Below are 16,375 nucleotides of genomic sequence, written 5' to 3'. Positions count from 1 at the left end.
CTGTACCTACTCTGTTCTTTCCACTCTGCCTTCTTTCTGAGGCCTGTCCCCAGCACCCCCATGCTGACTCCCCGCACTGGGCAAAGACACAGAACTCTAGAGAGCTCTGGAGTTGGGCCGCCGCTCAGCTTTCCTCCAACGATAAATGATCCTGAGCGTCTGCTTCGGCACCCCAGACAGCTTCCTCATAGGGGTCAGTGTCTTGGAGGAGGGCCGGCCGGAGCGGGGAGGATGGACACAGGGCACAGTGAGCTCTGAAGCGACCTGGGGAGACAGCCCACCCTGGCTGTGCCGGGCACCAGCCCCCATCTGTCTGTGAGGAGCTCGCCGGGCCCCAAAGCCTCCTTTCTGAGGTCCACCTCGTGATCCTCGGCAGAGCGCCCTGAGCACGTGTCAGTTTCAGCCGCTGACGGCTGCAAAATGAAAATTTCATTGTTAAATGAAACAGGGACTCAAGAGCTCGGACAGGTGTGAGAACGGCTGTAATGCCGAGAAGGGAGAGGTCAGAGGTCAGGGGGATGTCAAGGGAGACTTTGAGGGTGGCTGGGGAGAAACCGAGCAGCCAAAGTTGGGGAACCACACCTGGCCTGGAACCGGTTCCTGGGCCGGGAGGGACTGGCACTCGGGCCTGTAGGGCTCAGTCACCCCCCTAAAGGCTTTCTGAAGCATCTCCTGTATGTGCCCGCGGAACAGCGTGGTCCTACGGAGACCACACCCTGCCCGCCAGGGGCTGGGGGTCTGCGGGGACAGAGGGAAGATGGTTCCAGAGCCACGCTGCTCTTAGTTGGAGGCCTCATCCCCGCCCTGCCCCCAGCTCTCTGAAGTCTCTCCTTTCCCCCCACCCCCCACCCCGGCACTGTAGGAAGCCCACCTTGGCCAGGGAGGATGCCTTGTGGGCGCCTAGCCCCGTGTTGGACACAGAGCTGGGACCCTCGGGTGCCTGCTTGCCCTCCCCAGGGCAGACCAGCCTGGTCTCTGTGCTGGAAGCTGGGACTGGACACGGTGTCTGTCTCCCTCTGCTGGTCCCTTAGGGGACAGCCAGGACAGAGCGCTTTCCCCAGAGCGGGTGGTCCCATGGCTCCCGAAACAGCAGATGGCGAGGGATGGGGGCACTGAGGAAAGGGTCTGGGGACTCAGGCTGGGCTCCAGGCTGTAGGAACACCAACACTGCCGCCCAGGTTCCCTCGGCCCAAAGCCGGCCTCCAACAGGGGCCCCGAGGGGTGGTCTCAGGGAGGCCAGGTCGCCTCCCTGATGCTTTCCCCGCGGGCCCACAGGCCACAAACAGCTTCCTTCCCTTCTAACCCATGAATGGAGCTGTCAACCACAGATTTATCTAAACCTTTTGTGAAGTTATTTATCCTTCCAGCTGAGACCGCATCTCGGGGTAATGAGTTCCATCGGAGTCCTCCCCTGCTGGGTGAAGCACGCTGCCTTTCATTTGTCCTAAACTTACCTCACTTGTGCTCCAAGGGGGCCCTGTAACTCCAGCATGCCAGGTTTTGGTGAACAAGCCTGAGCTTCCCCTTCCCATCTGCAGGTTTAAAAATTCCATCCCATCTCCCTCCACCTTCAGCCCTGCAGTCTGAAGGGACCTGGTCTCTGACCTGCGCCTGGAGCCTAGCAGTGTGGGCACAGCCATTACCTCATGCCAGCCTCCAGTTAGCTGGTGCGGCAGAGGGCACACCGGGGGCCCAGAATCAAGGGGCGGCACGCAGCCCTGCCTACACCCACGCCTCTTCTTGGGGCTGACTTTTACCCCAACCCTAATTCTCTATTTTCCAGTTCCTGGCCTCCAGAGCTTTCCTCTGTAATGTTTCTGTGGGGGGATTTCCCTCTCACTTCCTAGTATGGACTCACCCTGGCTTCGTCCGTGCTGGTGATGTATTTTGTCCCTGGTCCTGACCCCAGAATACCATGAGGGGGTCACTCCAGAGATGGGGGTGCTAGGACACAGCAATCCCAGTAACAGCAACACTGACCGTGTGAACTAAGGGCTTTATTTTTTTTAATAATTTTTTTTTTTTTTTGGCTGTGTTGGGTCTTCGTTGCTGCACGTAGGCTCTCTCTAGTTGCGGCGAGCAGGGGCTACTCCTGGTTGCGATGTGCGGGCTTCTCCTTGGGGTGGTTTCTCTTGTTGCGGAGCACGGGCTCTAGGCGCGCGGGCTCTAGAGCGCAGGCTCAGTAGCTGTGGCTCACGGGCCTAGTTGCTCCGCGGCACGTGGAATCTTCCCAGACCAAGGCTCGAACCCGTGTCCCCTGCACTGGCAGGTGGGTTCTTAACCACTTCACCACCAGGGAAGTCCCTGGCTTCAAGTCTTGTAAGCTCTCTGAACCCTATACTCTTGGGGCATCTGACCTGTTTATTAAACCACTGCTATGTGCCAGGCTTGTTCTGGTTGCTGGGAGAAATGCCAGTGAACAAGAAAGGCCCGGGCAGGGCTTGCCTCTGGGGGTTCGAGGCACCTGGTGTGCCACAAAGGCATGATAGGTGGGCAAGTAGAGCCCCACCAGCTCAGTGCCCCCAGCAGCTCAGTGCCCCCAGCAGCTCAGAGCTCCCTTACCCGCTCGGCAACCCCAGAGTCACCAGGCAAATCCCGTCTCCCGTGTGCGCAGCCCAGCAGGCTCTGCCAGAGGCTTTGGCACAGTCAGGCCCTCTGGTTTGTCTCTCTCCAGTCGAGTGGAAGCCCACGAGGGCAGGGAGTTTCGTCGTGTGCTTTCTTTCCTACACTCAGGAAAGCGTGTCTAACACGTGTTAAATGAACGAATTACTGAGCTCTGAGGATTCTGCGATTTCAAACGTAACCAGTTGAGTGAGAAGCGGTGGTTGAACGGAAGAAATTTCCAGACAGAAAATTAGTTTAAAAGTTTGAAATGGTAACCACCTTCATCCGTTCCATATCCACCCCTGATATTCACACACACACACCATCACATACTTGTGTACTTGAAGGAGACCACCCCTACTGTGGGGTATGGCAAAGACTGTAAGAATGTGGGGTTTGAAAGGATCTTGAGAGAGCATCTCATCCAACCCCCTCATTTTATCAAGGAGGAAACAGGCTCAGAGAAGGGCCTCGACTTGCTTGAGGCTGTCTGTAGCAGGGCTAGAGTCGCAAGGTCCTCGTCCCCTGTTGTGTGTTCTCCCTTCTGGACCAGAAAGGCCTTTTTGGCTATGCCAACTGCAAGCCTGGAGAGGCTGCTTGGCCTCCGATTGGAAAGCTCCCTTCCAGCCCCACAGCCTGGGGGAAGCAGGCCTGCCAATTCCAGCTCCTCTCCAGAGCCGTGGCTAGGTGAGGGGCTCAGGGAAGCCGAAGGGCCCCCTCGGGATCACAGCACGTCAAGGTGGGAAGGGACCTCAGTGAGTATCTCGTGCCACCAACCACACTGTACAGCCGCAGAGACAGGAGGGACTCGCCCAAAGTCACACAGCAAGTCAGCGTTGAAGCACAGACCAGAGACCCAGGACTCCCGAGTCCTGGCTCTAGGCTCTTTTCTCGTGTCTGAACCCTTCAGAAGGGTCAGGTGATTCCCAACTTTTGGCAGGTGTGTGTGTGCAGTGGAAGAAAGACTCATCAAAAGTCCTAAAGCGTTGGGAATTCCCTGGTGGTGCAGTGGATTAGACTCTGCGCTCCCAATGCAGGGGGCCCGGGTTCGATCCCTGGTCAGGGAACTAGATCCCACATGCACGCCGCAACTAAGGGTTCACATGCCTCAACTAAGGAGCCCGCCCGCAGCAACTAAGACCTGGTGCAACCAAATAAATAAATATTAAAAAAAAAAGAGGAAGTCCTAAAGCGTTTATATCTCCCTCTCCCTTCCCCCGGGGCCTTGCTCCAAAGACCTCAATGCCACAGGACCCTACTGGTCCCATAGGTGTCAGGGGCAGAGACACGGGTGTGCGATTAGTCACACCTTCCCCTCCCTGCCTTCCAGGGAGCTTTGGCATCTATCTTCTGTTCCAGCTGGGCTGCTCCGGCAATGGCTGTGGGGAAGAGGTGGAGAAGCCATGAAGGCTCTGCTGATTTTCACTGGAATGAAAAGAGAGAGGACGAGATCCAGAGAGAATGAGGAAAGTTAAGGAAGAGAATAACGAATGCTAGGTTCCTTGGGGGGCAGGGGTTTGCACAGAATGTGGGGGGACAGCTATTGTCCACGGAAGGGTTGGACTGTGGGCAGAGGCTGGAAGTTTTGTTCCTTTCATCACAGCACCATGCTACGTGCTACGAGGGAACCAGAGGCAACTCGGCTACACTTGGGTCACACACCTATTCACTGAACGCATACTTACTGATCACCTGCTGAGGGCCAGGCCCTGTGGGAGGTAGAGGGATACAGTAACAAACAAAACAGACTAGGTCCCTGCCCTCATGGAGCTGACATAACTAGGGGCATTAAAGAAGTAGACACTATGAAATAATGTTGAGTTGGGATAAGTGCTGTGGATAACCCAGAGCAAGGGCTTAGCTAGACAATGCAGGGTGGGGGGTGGCGGGTGGAGGGGGAAGCAGAGAAGGCCTATCTGAGGATGGGCAACTGAAGCTGAGCCCTAGGAAGAGAAGGCGCCAGCATATGAGAAGGGGAAAGAGCATTCCAAGTAGTGGGCACAGCTTTACAGGGATCCCAAGGTGGAAAAGGATGTGGTTCGTTCAGGGAACTGACGGGGCCAGTTCTGATGCACAGGAAGGCCACAGACAGGTGGGGAGACGGGTGGGGCCCGCTCCTTCTTGCAGGTTTGGGGTAAGGGGTTTAGAATTTTTTTGGGGGGCGGCCAGGACTCACGGCTTGCTGGATCTTAGTTCCCCCACCAGGGATTGAACCCATGCCCTCAGCAGTGAAAGCGCGGTGTCCTAGCCACTGACTGCCACGGAATCCCCAAGGGATTTAGATTTGACGGCAAGTATAGTAGTTGGGAACCACTGCAGGGTCTACGCCAGGGAGAGGCGTGACACAATTTACATTTTAGGAAGGTCACATTGATGCTGCTTGGAAAGTGGACTGGAGGAGACAGGGAACCACCCAGGGAGCCCCCACAGTCATTCAGGTGAGAGATGATGGTGGCCTGAGCCAGGACGATGGCAGTGGACATGGGAGAAAAGGATGAAGCTGCCATCTGTTTGAGAGGCAGAGCAGTCAGGGCTTGCTGGAGGCTTGCAGTATGTAGGGTGCGGGAGAGCATGGGGTCAAGGATGACTCCAGGTTTACTGACCTAAAGCCTGGGTAGAGGTAGTACCATTTACTACCTCTAGTACCATTTACTACCTCTAGGGGCAAGAATAACCTCTCCCAGTGCTCCAGGGAAACTTGGTGAGGGAGCGGAGCTGAGGGCAAGGAGAGGAAGAAACAAAGTGGGGTCCAGGACTGCAGGCCAGGAGCAGGAGGGCAAGGGGCCCACAGACAAACATGGCCTCCTCACTGGGGACAGTACCAGAGGGGCAAGTCCAGATGGGCCCTAAAGGAACGCAGTGGTTCCCAGGGCCCTTCAAAGCACACTGGGTGCTGCAGGGAACTAGAGGTCAGGGAGCCCCTCCAGGACTTCCCTTCCAGTCCACGCAGCGGAGGACCGAGGCCCAGGGCTAGGGGAAGACCTGCCCGCCGATGAAGCCCCTCCTTCGGCACAGTCCCTTGGTCGTTTTTTTCAAAGGGCCACATACGCATGCGTCTAACCTCAGAAAACGTTTCCAGCCGTTCCCGTTAGTCACCCTCATCATTTGGCAGCGCTCACCCCTCCTCTCACAGACCCACTTCCCTCCCAACGGGGGCAAAGCCCCATGCACCGCTGAGCCTTTACTCTCACCTCCCCCTGCCAGCCACACCCTTCTACCCCTTTCTGTCCGGAGAATCTTCTCTTCTTCGGGATCAACGCAGGATCCTCGAAGCCAGAGCGAACGGCCACTTCCCACCCCGGGATCCTGCCGCAACGTGCTTTAATTTCTTTTTAGTGCCAGTGGTTGCTGCTTCTGTGCGTGTCCCCGGCTCGGATTGGGTGCGACGGTCTGCCTTCGACCCCGTACCTACGACAGACGCCCAGAAAATCCGTTCTAAATTAGTGACCCAGGCGGGCTCGCCCGCACATCTCCGGATTCGCTTCCCCACACCCTTTGAGCGCCTTGCGTTCGGGCGCGCAGCCGCGCTGGGCCCCGCTGACAGGCCCGGCTCAACCGGGGCGCTGAAGGGCCGAGGGAGGCCCTGGACCTCGCGAAGAGACAAGCCAGGAAGGCGCCCGGCGCTCCCGGATAACGTGACCGCCACCAGCCGGACTCTGTCACGTGACGGCGCAGCCAGCGAGCGTTTTTCTCACGTGACGGAGGTGCAGGCGTGTGGCCCAATGAGGAGGCGGGGGCGGTGCTTCCGGGGGCGGTGCGCGGGAAGAGAACCCGGGGCATCCGCGGCGGCAGGGGAGACCCGGAGGGGAGCAGCGAGCTGGGGTCCAGTCCGGGGCCCGCCGCCTGTCACAACCCGGCCGCGGGGAGCAGCATGAAGTGTCTGGTTACGGGCAGCAACGTGAAGGGTGAGTTGGGGCCAGCCCGGGGCTGGGGGCACATGGGACGGCCCAAAGCGCCAGCAAAGCAGTGTTTTTCTCCTCTCCTCCCCGCAGTGCTCGGCAAGGCCGTCCACTCCCTGTCCCGTATCGGGGACGAACTCTACTTGGAGCCCCTGGAAGACGGGGTGAGGAGCCACGGTATTGGGGGGGGTGAGATTCCCACAGGGAGCCCTAACCTGGGCTCGAGTCTCGCCCCCATCAGATAGGATGCCGGTGGGCAGATTTGTCTGCTGAGTTACAGTTTCCTCCCCTGTTGCTGGGACGTCACCTTGAGCCCTGTCATCTTCCCAGACCAGTGTGTGAATTGAGAGCCTTTGCCCTCCCTGAAGTGCCCGGGGGCGGGTGGGGTCGGCGCTGAAAGCTGTGTAGGGCCCTTGCTGCGGGAGCGGTGCTGAGGGGCACTCCGGGAAGGCTTCATGGAGAAGATACCCGCTGATTGGAAGGAGAGGGAGGGATTCAGCAGACGATGGTGGAAGAGGAGGACATTAGGGCAAGTGTGTGAGCAAAAACCGGCCAGAGGGCTGGGACTGACATTGCTGGTGACTGCATCCCTCTCCCCGCTTTTCCTGGCCCAGCTCTCCCTCCGGACCGTGAACTCCTCCCGTTCGGCCTATGCCTGCTTCCTCTTTGCCCCGCTCTTCTTCCAGCAGTACCAGGCGGCCACCCCTGGTCAGGACCCGCTGCGCTGTAAGATCCTGATGAAGGTGAGGCCCCTCCCTCAGCGGTGGCAGTGCACTCCCCCAGGAACCTCTACCACAGTGCGTTTGCTCTGAGGCACACAGTAGGTGCCAGCTGGAGAGAGAAACATATGCAGGAGCAATCCAATGCAAAATGCAGCGCAGGGGCATAGTACGGACATCCACAGGGTACGGTAATGGGAGATATGGAGAGGCTAATTGATTCTGCCAGGGACCTGCAGACAGGGGTGACATTCAAGCTGGTCCTTGAAAAGTAAGCAGGTCTTTCAAGGCATTCCAGACAAGGGGAACAGTATGAACGAAGGCCTGGAAGGGTGTAAATTTCTGTGTGTGTGGGAGGTCCTTCCCTGGTGTGACAGTACTGAGCCCGTGATGGGCCAGAGCCTAAGGGGATGTGGAAGCTGGCTGGTGGAGGCGCGGCACTGGGCTGATGTGTTTCCATCGCCTAGTCGTTCCTGTCAGTCTTCCGCTCGCTGGCGATGCTGGAGAAGACCGTGGAGAAATGCTGCATCTCCCTGAATGGCAGGAGCAGCCGCCTGGTAGTTCAGCTGTACTGCAAATACGGTGAGTGAGCAGCTGGCTGGCCAGGTCGTCCTTGCGGCGTGGGGTGGAGGTTGGCGAGGCCCACTGAGACCCTGTCTGCCCATCCAGGGGTGAGGAAGACTCACAACCTGTCCTTCCAGGACTGCGAGTCCCTGCAGGCTGTCTTCGACCCAGCCGTGTGCCCCCATGTGCTCTGTGCCCCAGCAAGGTGAGCACGCTCCCTGGTTTCCAGCTGAGGCCTAGGTTTCTGTCTTCCTTCTTTGGGCCTCAACGGTCAGTTTAAGAAGGCACCTCCTCCATTTTCCCTACAGGGTTTCTGTAGACCTCAAGGAGTTTATCCAACCCGGTTTGCTTTCAGGTCCTTGCCTGGCTCCTCTAAGGGCAGAGGCTGGAGTGAGGAGGGGCTGGGTGCTCCCTTGTTCCATGTTCCTCACTGTCTTCTGGAGTCTGTATTCTCCACCTCAAAGGTCTGACTTGGTTTTCTGACCACTCAGACCCATTCTGACTCCTCTGTCAGAGAACGAGTCTCTGTCCTGCCCTCAAGTCTTCTCTGGCCTGAACACCTTTGAAGGTCCCTTAATTTTTGTGGCTCAGGGACTCATGACCCTCCTCTGGCCTCATCATCCTTCTGGGATGATCCCCATTCAAGGGCAGCCTCTCTTCCTACCTGGCTGGGCTCTAGCCTCGAGGGGTCCCAGCAGGAGGCCAAGGAAGGAGGCTAGGCGGGGAAGTCCTGGTCCAGGAGGGCTGCCTGAATAAGCAGCTGTAGAGATGGAACTGTTCTGGGGAATCAGAGGGGCTGTGCAGGGCCCAGGAGACTCCAGCAGATGCAAAGGTCCCTGGTGAAGACAAGAGCAGAAAGGAGTGGCTCCCCTCCCACTCGCCCACACGCTGGGTGCCACTTGCATCCAAGTAACCCAAGGTCTTGTGTTTCTTTTCTTTTGGTAGCCGAAGGACATGGTAACCTCAAGGTCCATTTGGGTCCTGACTTTCTGTTTTTCTGAGTTCTGTTGAAACAGCACTGCCCAGGATCCCTTTGGGTAGAGAAAGAGGGAATCAATCTGTGGTCTGTATTTTGAGGATTTTTCTTTCTCTTTCTTTTTTATTTTTATTTATTTATTTATTTATTTTCGGTATGCGGGCCCCTCACTGCTGTGGCCTCTCCCGTCACGGAGCACAGCCTCCGGACGTGCAGGCTGAGCGGCCACGGCTCACGAGCCCAGCTGCTCTGCGGCATGTGGGATCCTCCCGGACTGTGGCACGAACCCGCGTCCCCTGCATCGGCAGGCGGACCCCCAACCACTGCGCCACCAGGGAAGCCCCTCTCTTTCTTTTTTAAAAAGAGCAGTTGTGTTGAGATCTATCCTGATGGGGCATTTTCCGTAAACCTACATCGTTGGAAAAACAGTCAGACTTTTTTTATCTTAGGTATTGGCCTATCCCAACAATCTGTACTGTTTTAGGGTGTGATGGCTTAGGAGTGAATGTGATTTGAACCTAATACGTTTTTAGAGGGTGTCAAATTCAGAACCAGGCAGATCCACCTCCTGACCCTAAACATGGTCCTAAAGTAAATTGCTTGAGGAAATTGGATCCCAGAGATTACAGGTGGGGAATTCTGAAGTGTGTCCATATTCCATTGGAGATGAAAAAAGCCCAGCTAAGAGAATTGGGGGCTGACTCACATGACAGCTTATTTCTGAAAAGGCTATTTTATCTTGAAGATTATGAGTTTGGAGGAACTAAGGTGATTGACAGTGGAAAGAATCAGAACACGTGAAATTCCTTAAAAATTTATTGACTTAAATAATTTTGTCTCTGTTAGACATAATACAAAAAAAAACTTTAAAAAAAAGCAATTGTTTCTTATTTTTAAATTTAATTTATTTATTTTTGGCTGCGTTGGGTCTTTGCTGCTGTGCGCGGGCTTTCTCTAGTTGCAGTGAGCGGGGGCTACTCTTCGTTGCAGTGCGCGGGCTTCTCATTGTGGTGGCTTCTCTTGTTGCGGAGCACAGGCTGTAGGCACACGGGCTTCAGTAGTTGTGGGTCGCGGGCTCTAGAGCTCAGGCTCAGTAGTTGTGGTGCACGGGTTTAGTTGCTCTGCGGCATGTGGGATCTTCCCAGACCAGGGCTCGAACCCATGTCCCCTGCGTTGGCAGGCGGATTCTTAACCACTGCGCCACTAGGGAAGTCCCTGTTTCTCTTTTTCTTATGGGCAATTTTAAATTCATAAAAGTAGACGCCAGTTCCTGTCCCAAGTGTTTTGAGGCAAATTCCAGATGTTATTTCACCTGTAACTGTTTATCGGCATGTGTCTTTTCTAGACAAGGATCTGAGGGCTCTCCCTGAAGGCCACATTTATGCAGACCGTGTGGGGATGGTCTCCCGCCCCTGGGTGGCCAGGTGCCGCCTGCCCGGTTTGGTTCAGCGCAAACAGCCCGTGCTTCCTGCTGTCTTCTGTGGGCTCTGCTCTTGTCTGCCCCGTCTCTTGCAAGTGGACTTCTCCTCCCACGACAGCCTGGGAGCCTTGGACGGGGCAGGGACCATGTCCCGCTCCTGTCCTCCCTGGGGGCATGCTAGGCCTGGCCTGGCTCCCTGTGGACATTGGTGTGCGTCACCACCCCGCCTCAGATCCCGAGAGCGAAGCCACGGGGTGGGGCTGAGTTGTGGGGTGATGCTGTGCCCTCCTCACAGGGTCCTGGGGGAGGCTGTTCTGCCCTTCCCCCCTGCGCTGGCCGAAGTGACGCTGGGGATTGGCCGTGGCCACAGGATCATCCTGCGTAGCTACCAGGAGGAGGCAGGTGAGGGAGCCAGACGTGGCCTGGGGCAGGGGGCAGAGATGGGCTGGGATGGGGCAGGGCCCAGGTTTCCTCCTGTTGCTGTCCTCACAGACAGCACCGTCAAAGCCATGGTGACCGAGATGAGCATCGGGGGGGAGGATTTCCAGCAGCTGCAGGCCCAGGAAGGGGTGGCCATCACTTTCTGCCTCAAGGAATTCCGGGTGAGGTTGCCCGCCACGCGCTCACCGCCCGGTCCACCGCTCCTCCCTGCCCGGTGCGGGGCCTCACTGCTCTGCCTCTCCCTTCCCAGGGGCTCCTGAGCTTTGCCGAGTCAGCGAACTTGTCTCTCAGCATTTACTTCGATGGCCCTGGCAGGTAACTCCGAGCCTCAGGACAGGGTGGGGAGGGATCTGGGATGCCAGGAGCTAAAGGGCCTTGACCTTGCCTGGACCCGTCACCTGCCCAGGCCAGCCATCTTTGCCATCAGGGACTCTCTGCTAGACGGCCACTTTGTCCTGGCCACGCTCTCAGAGCCGGACCCGCACCCCCAGGACCTGCGTGCCCCGGAGCTCCAGCAGCCAGCGCCTCAGCTTCAGGCTCACAGGTGAGAGCGCTGCCCACCCACTCCTCCCTCCCCACCTCTGTGCACCCTGGGGAGCCTGCTGCTTCCAGTGTCAGCGCCTCCCCTCCCCCCACTTCCTGTTGGGCCCCAGCCCTGCAAGCTCAACCTTACCGGGCAGCTGTACTCAGAGACTCCCCCGACCCAGGGAAGTGTCCCCAGGGTCGGGCTGGCTTCCTTCTCTGGCTGAGGCCTCCCCTCCGAGCCTCCTCCCAGGCCAAGGAGGGAAAGGGCTGCCGGGAAGCCGGGGGCTGCCTGGGACTGGGGAAGCCGGTGGCTGAAAGGGCAGGTGGGTTGGGGAGGATGGGCCCAGTGTAGTTTAAGCAGAGGAAGTTTGGCCTGGCCCTCTGCCCAGCATGTCCCTGGGCCCCAGTGCTCTCCGGTTCCTGTCCCCTGGGAAGGTACGGGCTTGGGCCCCAGGTGGCCCAGCTTACAGGACTTGCTGCTCCCCTCCCCCAGCTGAGCTAAACCGGCCCCCAAGATGTCTCCCTCAGGCCTCTACCTCAACTCTGATGAAAGGATTCCAGGTCCACCCCCTCCAGGAAGCAGCCACTTAACCCCAGGCATCCTCTCCCCTCCCACCAAATCAGGAAGTAATAAAACCAAGAGGTCACCAACGGTCACAGGGCTTTTGCAGCCCCCTGCTGAGCCCTCCAAGGTGGGGCCCTGCCTCTGTTCCCCCTCTTCTCTCCCTGCCCTTGCTAAGCTGTCTCTGCTTACAGCACGCCCCACTTGGACGACTTTGCCCTTGATGACATTGACTCCTACATGATCGCCATGGAAACCACCGTGGGCAGTGAGGGCTCACGGACACTGCCCTCCACCTCCCTTTCACCTGGCTTCCAGCCCCACTGTAGCCCTGGCTCCCATTCAGAGGAGGAAGATGACACCGAGCCCAGCACAGTGCCTGGGACTCCCCCACCCAAGAAGGTAGGAGCTGGCTGGAGACGGAGGCAGGGATGGGAGGCGGAGGGAGCAGCCTCCAGAGCTCACTTGGCTTCCTCTGTTTTCTCGCCAGTTCCGCTCGCTGTTCTTTGGCTCCATCCTGGCCCCTGCACACTCTCCCCAGGGTCCCAGCCCCGTGCTGGCTGAAGACAGTGAGGGGGAAGGCTGAGCCGAGAGGTCCTTGGAGGACTGGACCAGAGGAAGCCCCAGCCTCCCCATCTCCCAGCGCCAACCAGGGGCGGGGCCAGCTCTCCTCCAGGGTGGGTGGTAGAGGTGGGCTGTGCTGGAGCTCAGCTGGCTGGTCCTGCCGCCTCCCCCAGGCCCTGCTCGGCTATCTGTGACTGGCCTGGGTCCTGTCATCTCCCTTTGGCCCCCAGTCGATCATGTCTGTTCCCAGTCTTGGTGCCGAGCTGCCACCTGCTGGGAGGCCCCTCACCTCTTAATCCAACCATGTGGCAGGGTTGGGGGCCTGCGTTCTCTAAGCCCACCTCCCTAAGAGAAAAACCTCGGTGGGGCTGCTGGCCCTTGCTGATCCACCTTCTCTGCCAACCAGGACCTGTCCCTCCCTCAGATCCTGGGTACACCTCGGGGATCCCCTGTGGCTGGCACACACTGTTTTGCTTGCTTTTCCAAAACTCTCTGGCCCTGGCTTGGAAATTCCAAGGGCCCCTGTGACCTGAGCGTGTGGCTGGTGTTTCCCTCGCTCGGGGCCCCATGCCCAGCAAGCCTCCCAAGCGGCCCTAGGCAGAAGAGGTCGCCAGGCGAGGCATTTGGGACAAGGGAGACAGACGCCATGGCGAGAATCCAGCTTTGACCTTTATTCGAGAGACCAGATGGGTCACCCCAGGATCCGGCTGCCAGCCCTGAGGCCAAGCAAGGCTGGGGACCCACAATCTGGCCCTGCTCTGCCCTGAGCTGCAGCCTCAGCCCCAGGATCCTGCCTGCAGCCACTGCAGGTGCAGGTGGAAGGAGCCCTGGGGGTTTGGACGCTGCTATTGATTCATAAAAAAAAGAAAAATACACCAAGGCTCCGTGTTCCCTGTGATGGGCGGCCCTAGGGGGCCAGCACGAACCCTCACAGCCACGTGATTTCTGTACAATCCACCATCTGGGGCAGAGGGCGGGCACACGGGGGCTATTTCTTGGCTTTGGCGGAGTTGCGGGGCGGGGTGATGGGCCGGCCTCCAGGGTTCAGGCCGCTGAACTGCCCATATTTCCCCTTGTTCTTGTCGGCGGGCTTGAGGATCTAAAAGAGGCAAGCTGGTCAGGCTCATGGGGCTGAGCCATGGGCCCCCCCCCACCCCTTCCATCCCCATCTCCACCCCCACCTGGAAGGAGCACATGAGCGTCTCGTCCACGCTCATCATGGCGCCTGCGTTGTCAAACTCGCCACAGTAGTTAGGAGCTGAGAAGAGCGTCACCAGCTGCCTCTTGGCAAAGAACTCATAGCCATCTTCTACCACCTGGACGAGGGTGGGGACGGTTAGTTCGGCAGGTGCTGCTGCCTGGCCCCCGCTGCCACCCAGACCAGAGCTGCCAGCCCACCTGGTGTGCCCGGCAGATGAGATCCAGGTCGTGCTTGTGCAGGAACTTGGCCACGACCTCAGCTCCAAAGGTAAAGGAGACGCCACGGTCGTTCTCGCCCCAGCCCTGCACGTCCTTGTCAGGGTCAGACCACAGCAGGTCACACAGCAGGCCCTGGTCTGGCACGTCTGTAGGCCGCATGATACGCCGGATCTGCTCCATGGACTGTAGGTCCGGGGACAGGCCTGGGGGGCACCGGGGGCAGGTCACTTCCTCAAGCCTCAAAACAAGGGCCCTCCCTTCTCCAGGAAGCCTTTGCCAATCAGCCTCTGTTCCCCCAACCCGCCGCCCTCTCCTGGATTCCTGGGAGCCTAGACAGGCAGAGCTCATCGCCTTCTGCCTCTTCAAGTCCCTGTTCCTTCCAGGAGCACAGCGCTCCCTGGAAAAAGACAAGCAAACTCCACGCAAGAAACCGAGGCCACGACATGACAGCGAGTGCAGCCTAATGCTGGGGTGCGGGGGGGACTTTGTGGAAGAAGTGATATCCAAACCAGGGCTCCAGGGAGAGCTGTTCCAGGTGGCTGAGAATGTGTCCTTCAGCTAACACTTCTGTCCCAAATCCCCCAGGGATGCGGCCAGGCTCGTCCTGCCCAAACATTCCCTCGCCATGCGGCCCAGAGCCGCCCTCACCCCCGTGACAGCAGAAGATCTTTTCATCCACAATGGCAGCAATAGGCAGGCAGTTGAAGCAGTCGGTGAAGGTTTTCCATAGTTTGATGTTGTAGCGTCTCTTGCCTGCCCAGAGGAAGGAGAAGGCTCACGAGAAGGCCTGTCTGCCCCACCCTCAGTGTGGGTCTCTGGGCCTTCCAGGGCACACTGTGTGTTGTTCAGACACAGCTGGCAGAAGAGAATGGAAGGCAAGAAGGGAACCCCCCCCCGCCCCGGGCCAATCCCCACCCCACTGCCTCCCAGGAGGAATTCTAAAGCAGCTGAGTCCACAGGAACCCCCAAGTTCCAGTTCTGGAACAACCTCAGGGTTGGCACTCACCCCCCTGCACATGAGCAGAGCCAGGCCAAGACCGGGTCTGGTCTCTCTCAGCTTCTGGCCAACAGAGTCCAGTCCAGACAGGCATCCTAAGTGCTTAAGTAACGGATGCACTGGAGGGGAGTGTCGGCAGGCAAGGCCCTGCATTAGAATGCTGGCAGCCCTTCAGTCAGCAACCATTCACCACGTCCCTCCTGAGCGCCAGGACCCATGCCAGGAGGGCAGGGCGGAGAGATGTGAACTGGCCCTGCCTTCACAGAGCTCAGTCTAGCAGGTGTTTGTCAAACACTGCTACCCCGGCCAGCAGGTCAACACGAGGGCCGCACTGAATGGCGGGGGAGAGCCCTTCAGCCCCGGAGGCTCAGCTACTCACACTCGTCGTAGAAGCCGTAGATGCGGTTGATGCTGGCACACTCGTGGTTCCCACGGAGCAGGAAGAAGTTCTCGGGGTACTTGATCTTATAGGCCAGCAGCAAGCAGATGGTCTCCAAAGACTGCTTGCCCCTGTCCACGTAGTCCCCCAGAAACAGGTAGTTGCTCTCTGGAGGGAAGCCGCCGTACTCGAACAGCCGCAGAAGGTCGTAGTACTGGCCATGAATGTCGCCTGTGACCCAGAGAACCAGGTCAGCACTAGATGCAGTCTGAACTTGGACCCAGGGCCAGGGTTGGACTCAAGGGAGGAGAGATCCAGGGACTTTGGCTGGTGGTGGGGGGTACCCACCTTCAAGAAGCAAAGGGGCCTGGGCAGGGGGCTCACCACAGATCTTGAGGGGTGCCTCCAGCTCCAGAAGAATGGGCTGGCTCAGGAAAATCTCCCGGGATTTGAGGCACAGACCACGGATCTCGTTCTCTGTCAGCTGTACATTCTTTCCAGGCCGCGAGCCCTGCACTGGGAGTGGAATGAGGCATCAGGACCCTCAGGCGAGAAGAGGGTGGGTGACATGGGTGGCCCCATAGGCACTTCTGGGGGGCGCCTGGGCCTCCCGGGCCCCGCCTCGCCCAGGGGCAGCTGTTGCTGCCCAGCCTCCTGGGACCCCCGCCTCAAGCCTCAAGGGACGAGACCCCCAACTACCCTCAAGGCACTCGAAAAGGGGATTGCTGTGCGCGGAGGCCTGCCAAAACCTCAGAACACAGGACCCCTTGCTTGGGGGGGCTAGGCTTCTCGGATTTCTTTCTAACCCCAAGAGCCCTGGCTAACCCGTGCGCCCCCGCCCTGCTCTGGCAAGGGGAGCAACGCCAGACCTCCCAGGGGCGCCGCGATTGGGAAGGGGGGGCACCTGCGGCCACGGGACCTCGCGGCCCGTCCCCGCCCAGTCTAAGCTGGTCCTGGGAGGGGCAAGTCCACCCGCGCGCCACTTCCGGGCCGGGCAGGAGACCAGGGCGCGGCCGGCGCCCACCTCCCCTGCCCCGGCCAACCTTCCAGCAGGCGCCCGATGATAGAGTCCAGGTTGAGCTTCTCGCTGTCGGACATGGCGGCGCCGCCGCTCTGGCCCCAGCAGCTCCGGGCCCGCTCCTGCCTCCCGCCCTCCCGCTGCCTCCTTCCGGCCTGGCGCTCCTTCCGCCCGCCCCGGCTCGCCGCCCCGCCTCCTTGGCCTCCTGCCCCGCCCCGCCCCGCCCCGCCCCGCCCCGCCCGCTGCCCCTGCGCTCTAGCGCCTCCGCCGGACGCAGGGCGCAGGGGT

At 59.0% G+C, this 16,375-nt stretch overlaps 2 protein-coding genes across 4 annotated transcripts; one reads left to right on the top strand and one right to left on the bottom strand.

The window, feature by feature from the left end:
- Positions 1-6,360: 6,360 nt before the first annotated feature.
- Positions 6,361-13,145, top strand: RAD9A (RAD9 checkpoint clamp component A). Of its 3 annotated transcripts, XM_022591285.3 has the most exons (11): positions 6,363-6,509; positions 6,597-6,667; positions 7,118-7,246; positions 7,690-7,804; positions 7,892-7,991; positions 10,478-10,584; positions 10,675-10,784; positions 10,874-10,938; positions 11,030-11,167; positions 11,905-12,112; positions 12,201-13,145. In XM_022591285.3, exons 1-11 carry the CDS (start codon positions 6,476-6,478, stop codon positions 12,294-12,296), a joined length of 1,173 nt encoding a protein of 390 aa, XP_022446993.1. In that variant the 5' UTR covers positions 6,363-6,475; the 3' UTR covers positions 12,297-13,145. The 3 variants fall into 3 exon arrangements, with proteins under 3 accessions (XP_022446990.1, XP_022446989.1, XP_022446993.1); XM_022591282.3 differs by having other exon boundaries at positions 6,361-6,509; positions 10,478-10,784; positions 11,051-11,167; XM_022591281.3 differs by having other exon boundaries at positions 6,362-6,509; positions 10,478-10,784.
- Positions 12,926-16,243, bottom strand: PPP1CA (protein phosphatase 1 catalytic subunit alpha). The gene is made up of 7 exons (XM_022591286.3): positions 16,113-16,243; positions 15,454-15,585; positions 15,070-15,300; positions 14,342-14,446; positions 13,673-13,896; positions 13,456-13,590; positions 12,926-13,373 (listed from the first exon to the last, which is right to left on the bottom strand). Exons 1-7 carry the CDS (start codon positions 16,165-16,167, stop codon positions 13,263-13,265), a joined length of 993 nt encoding a protein of 330 aa, XP_022446994.1. The 5' UTR covers positions 16,168-16,243; the 3' UTR covers positions 12,926-13,262.
- Positions 16,244-16,375: the final 132 nt, after the last annotated feature.

The sequence above is a fragment of the Delphinapterus leucas genome, chromosome 7 (genome assembly GCF_059928025.1).
Source record: "Delphinapterus leucas isolate spDelLeu-1000000601 "Yukka" chromosome 7, BTC_Dleu_Yukka2, whole genome shotgun sequence".
NCBI classification, from domain to species: Eukaryota; Metazoa; Chordata; class Mammalia; order Artiodactyla; family Monodontidae; genus Delphinapterus; species Delphinapterus leucas.
The sequence above is the reverse complement of the archived record's forward strand: the minus strand, read 5'-3'. Positions and strand labels throughout refer to the sequence as shown.

What these genes read in the sequence shown, in the direction of transcription:
- RAD9A (XM_022591281.3), top strand. Translation starts at nt 6,476, where the DNA reads ATGAAGTGTCTGGTTACGGGCAGCAACGTGAAGG. An exon ending in GCTGTAAGATCCTGATGAAG is followed by an intron (nt 7,247 to 7,689) that starts GTGAGGCCCCTC and finishes TCCATCGCCTAG; the next exon opens with TCGTTCCTGTCAGTCTTCCG. An exon ending in CCTCAGCTTCAGGCTCACAG is followed by an intron (nt 11,168 to 11,904) that starts GTGAGAGCGCTG and finishes CTCTGCTTACAG; the next exon opens with CACGCCCCACTTGGACGACT.
- PPP1CA (XM_022591286.3), bottom strand. Translation starts at nt 16,167, where the DNA reads ATGTCCGACAGCGAGAAGCTCAACCTGGACTCTATCATCGGGCGCCTG. An exon ending in CTACGGCTTCTACGACGAGT is followed by an intron (nt 14,447 to 15,069) that starts GTGAGTAGCTGA and finishes TCCTCTGGGCAG; the next exon opens with GCAAGAGACGCTACAACATC. An exon ending in CGCTCATGTGCTCCTTCCAG is followed by an intron (nt 13,374 to 13,455) that starts GTGGGGGTGGAG and finishes TGCCTCTTTTAG; the next exon opens with ATCCTCAAGCCCGCCGACAA.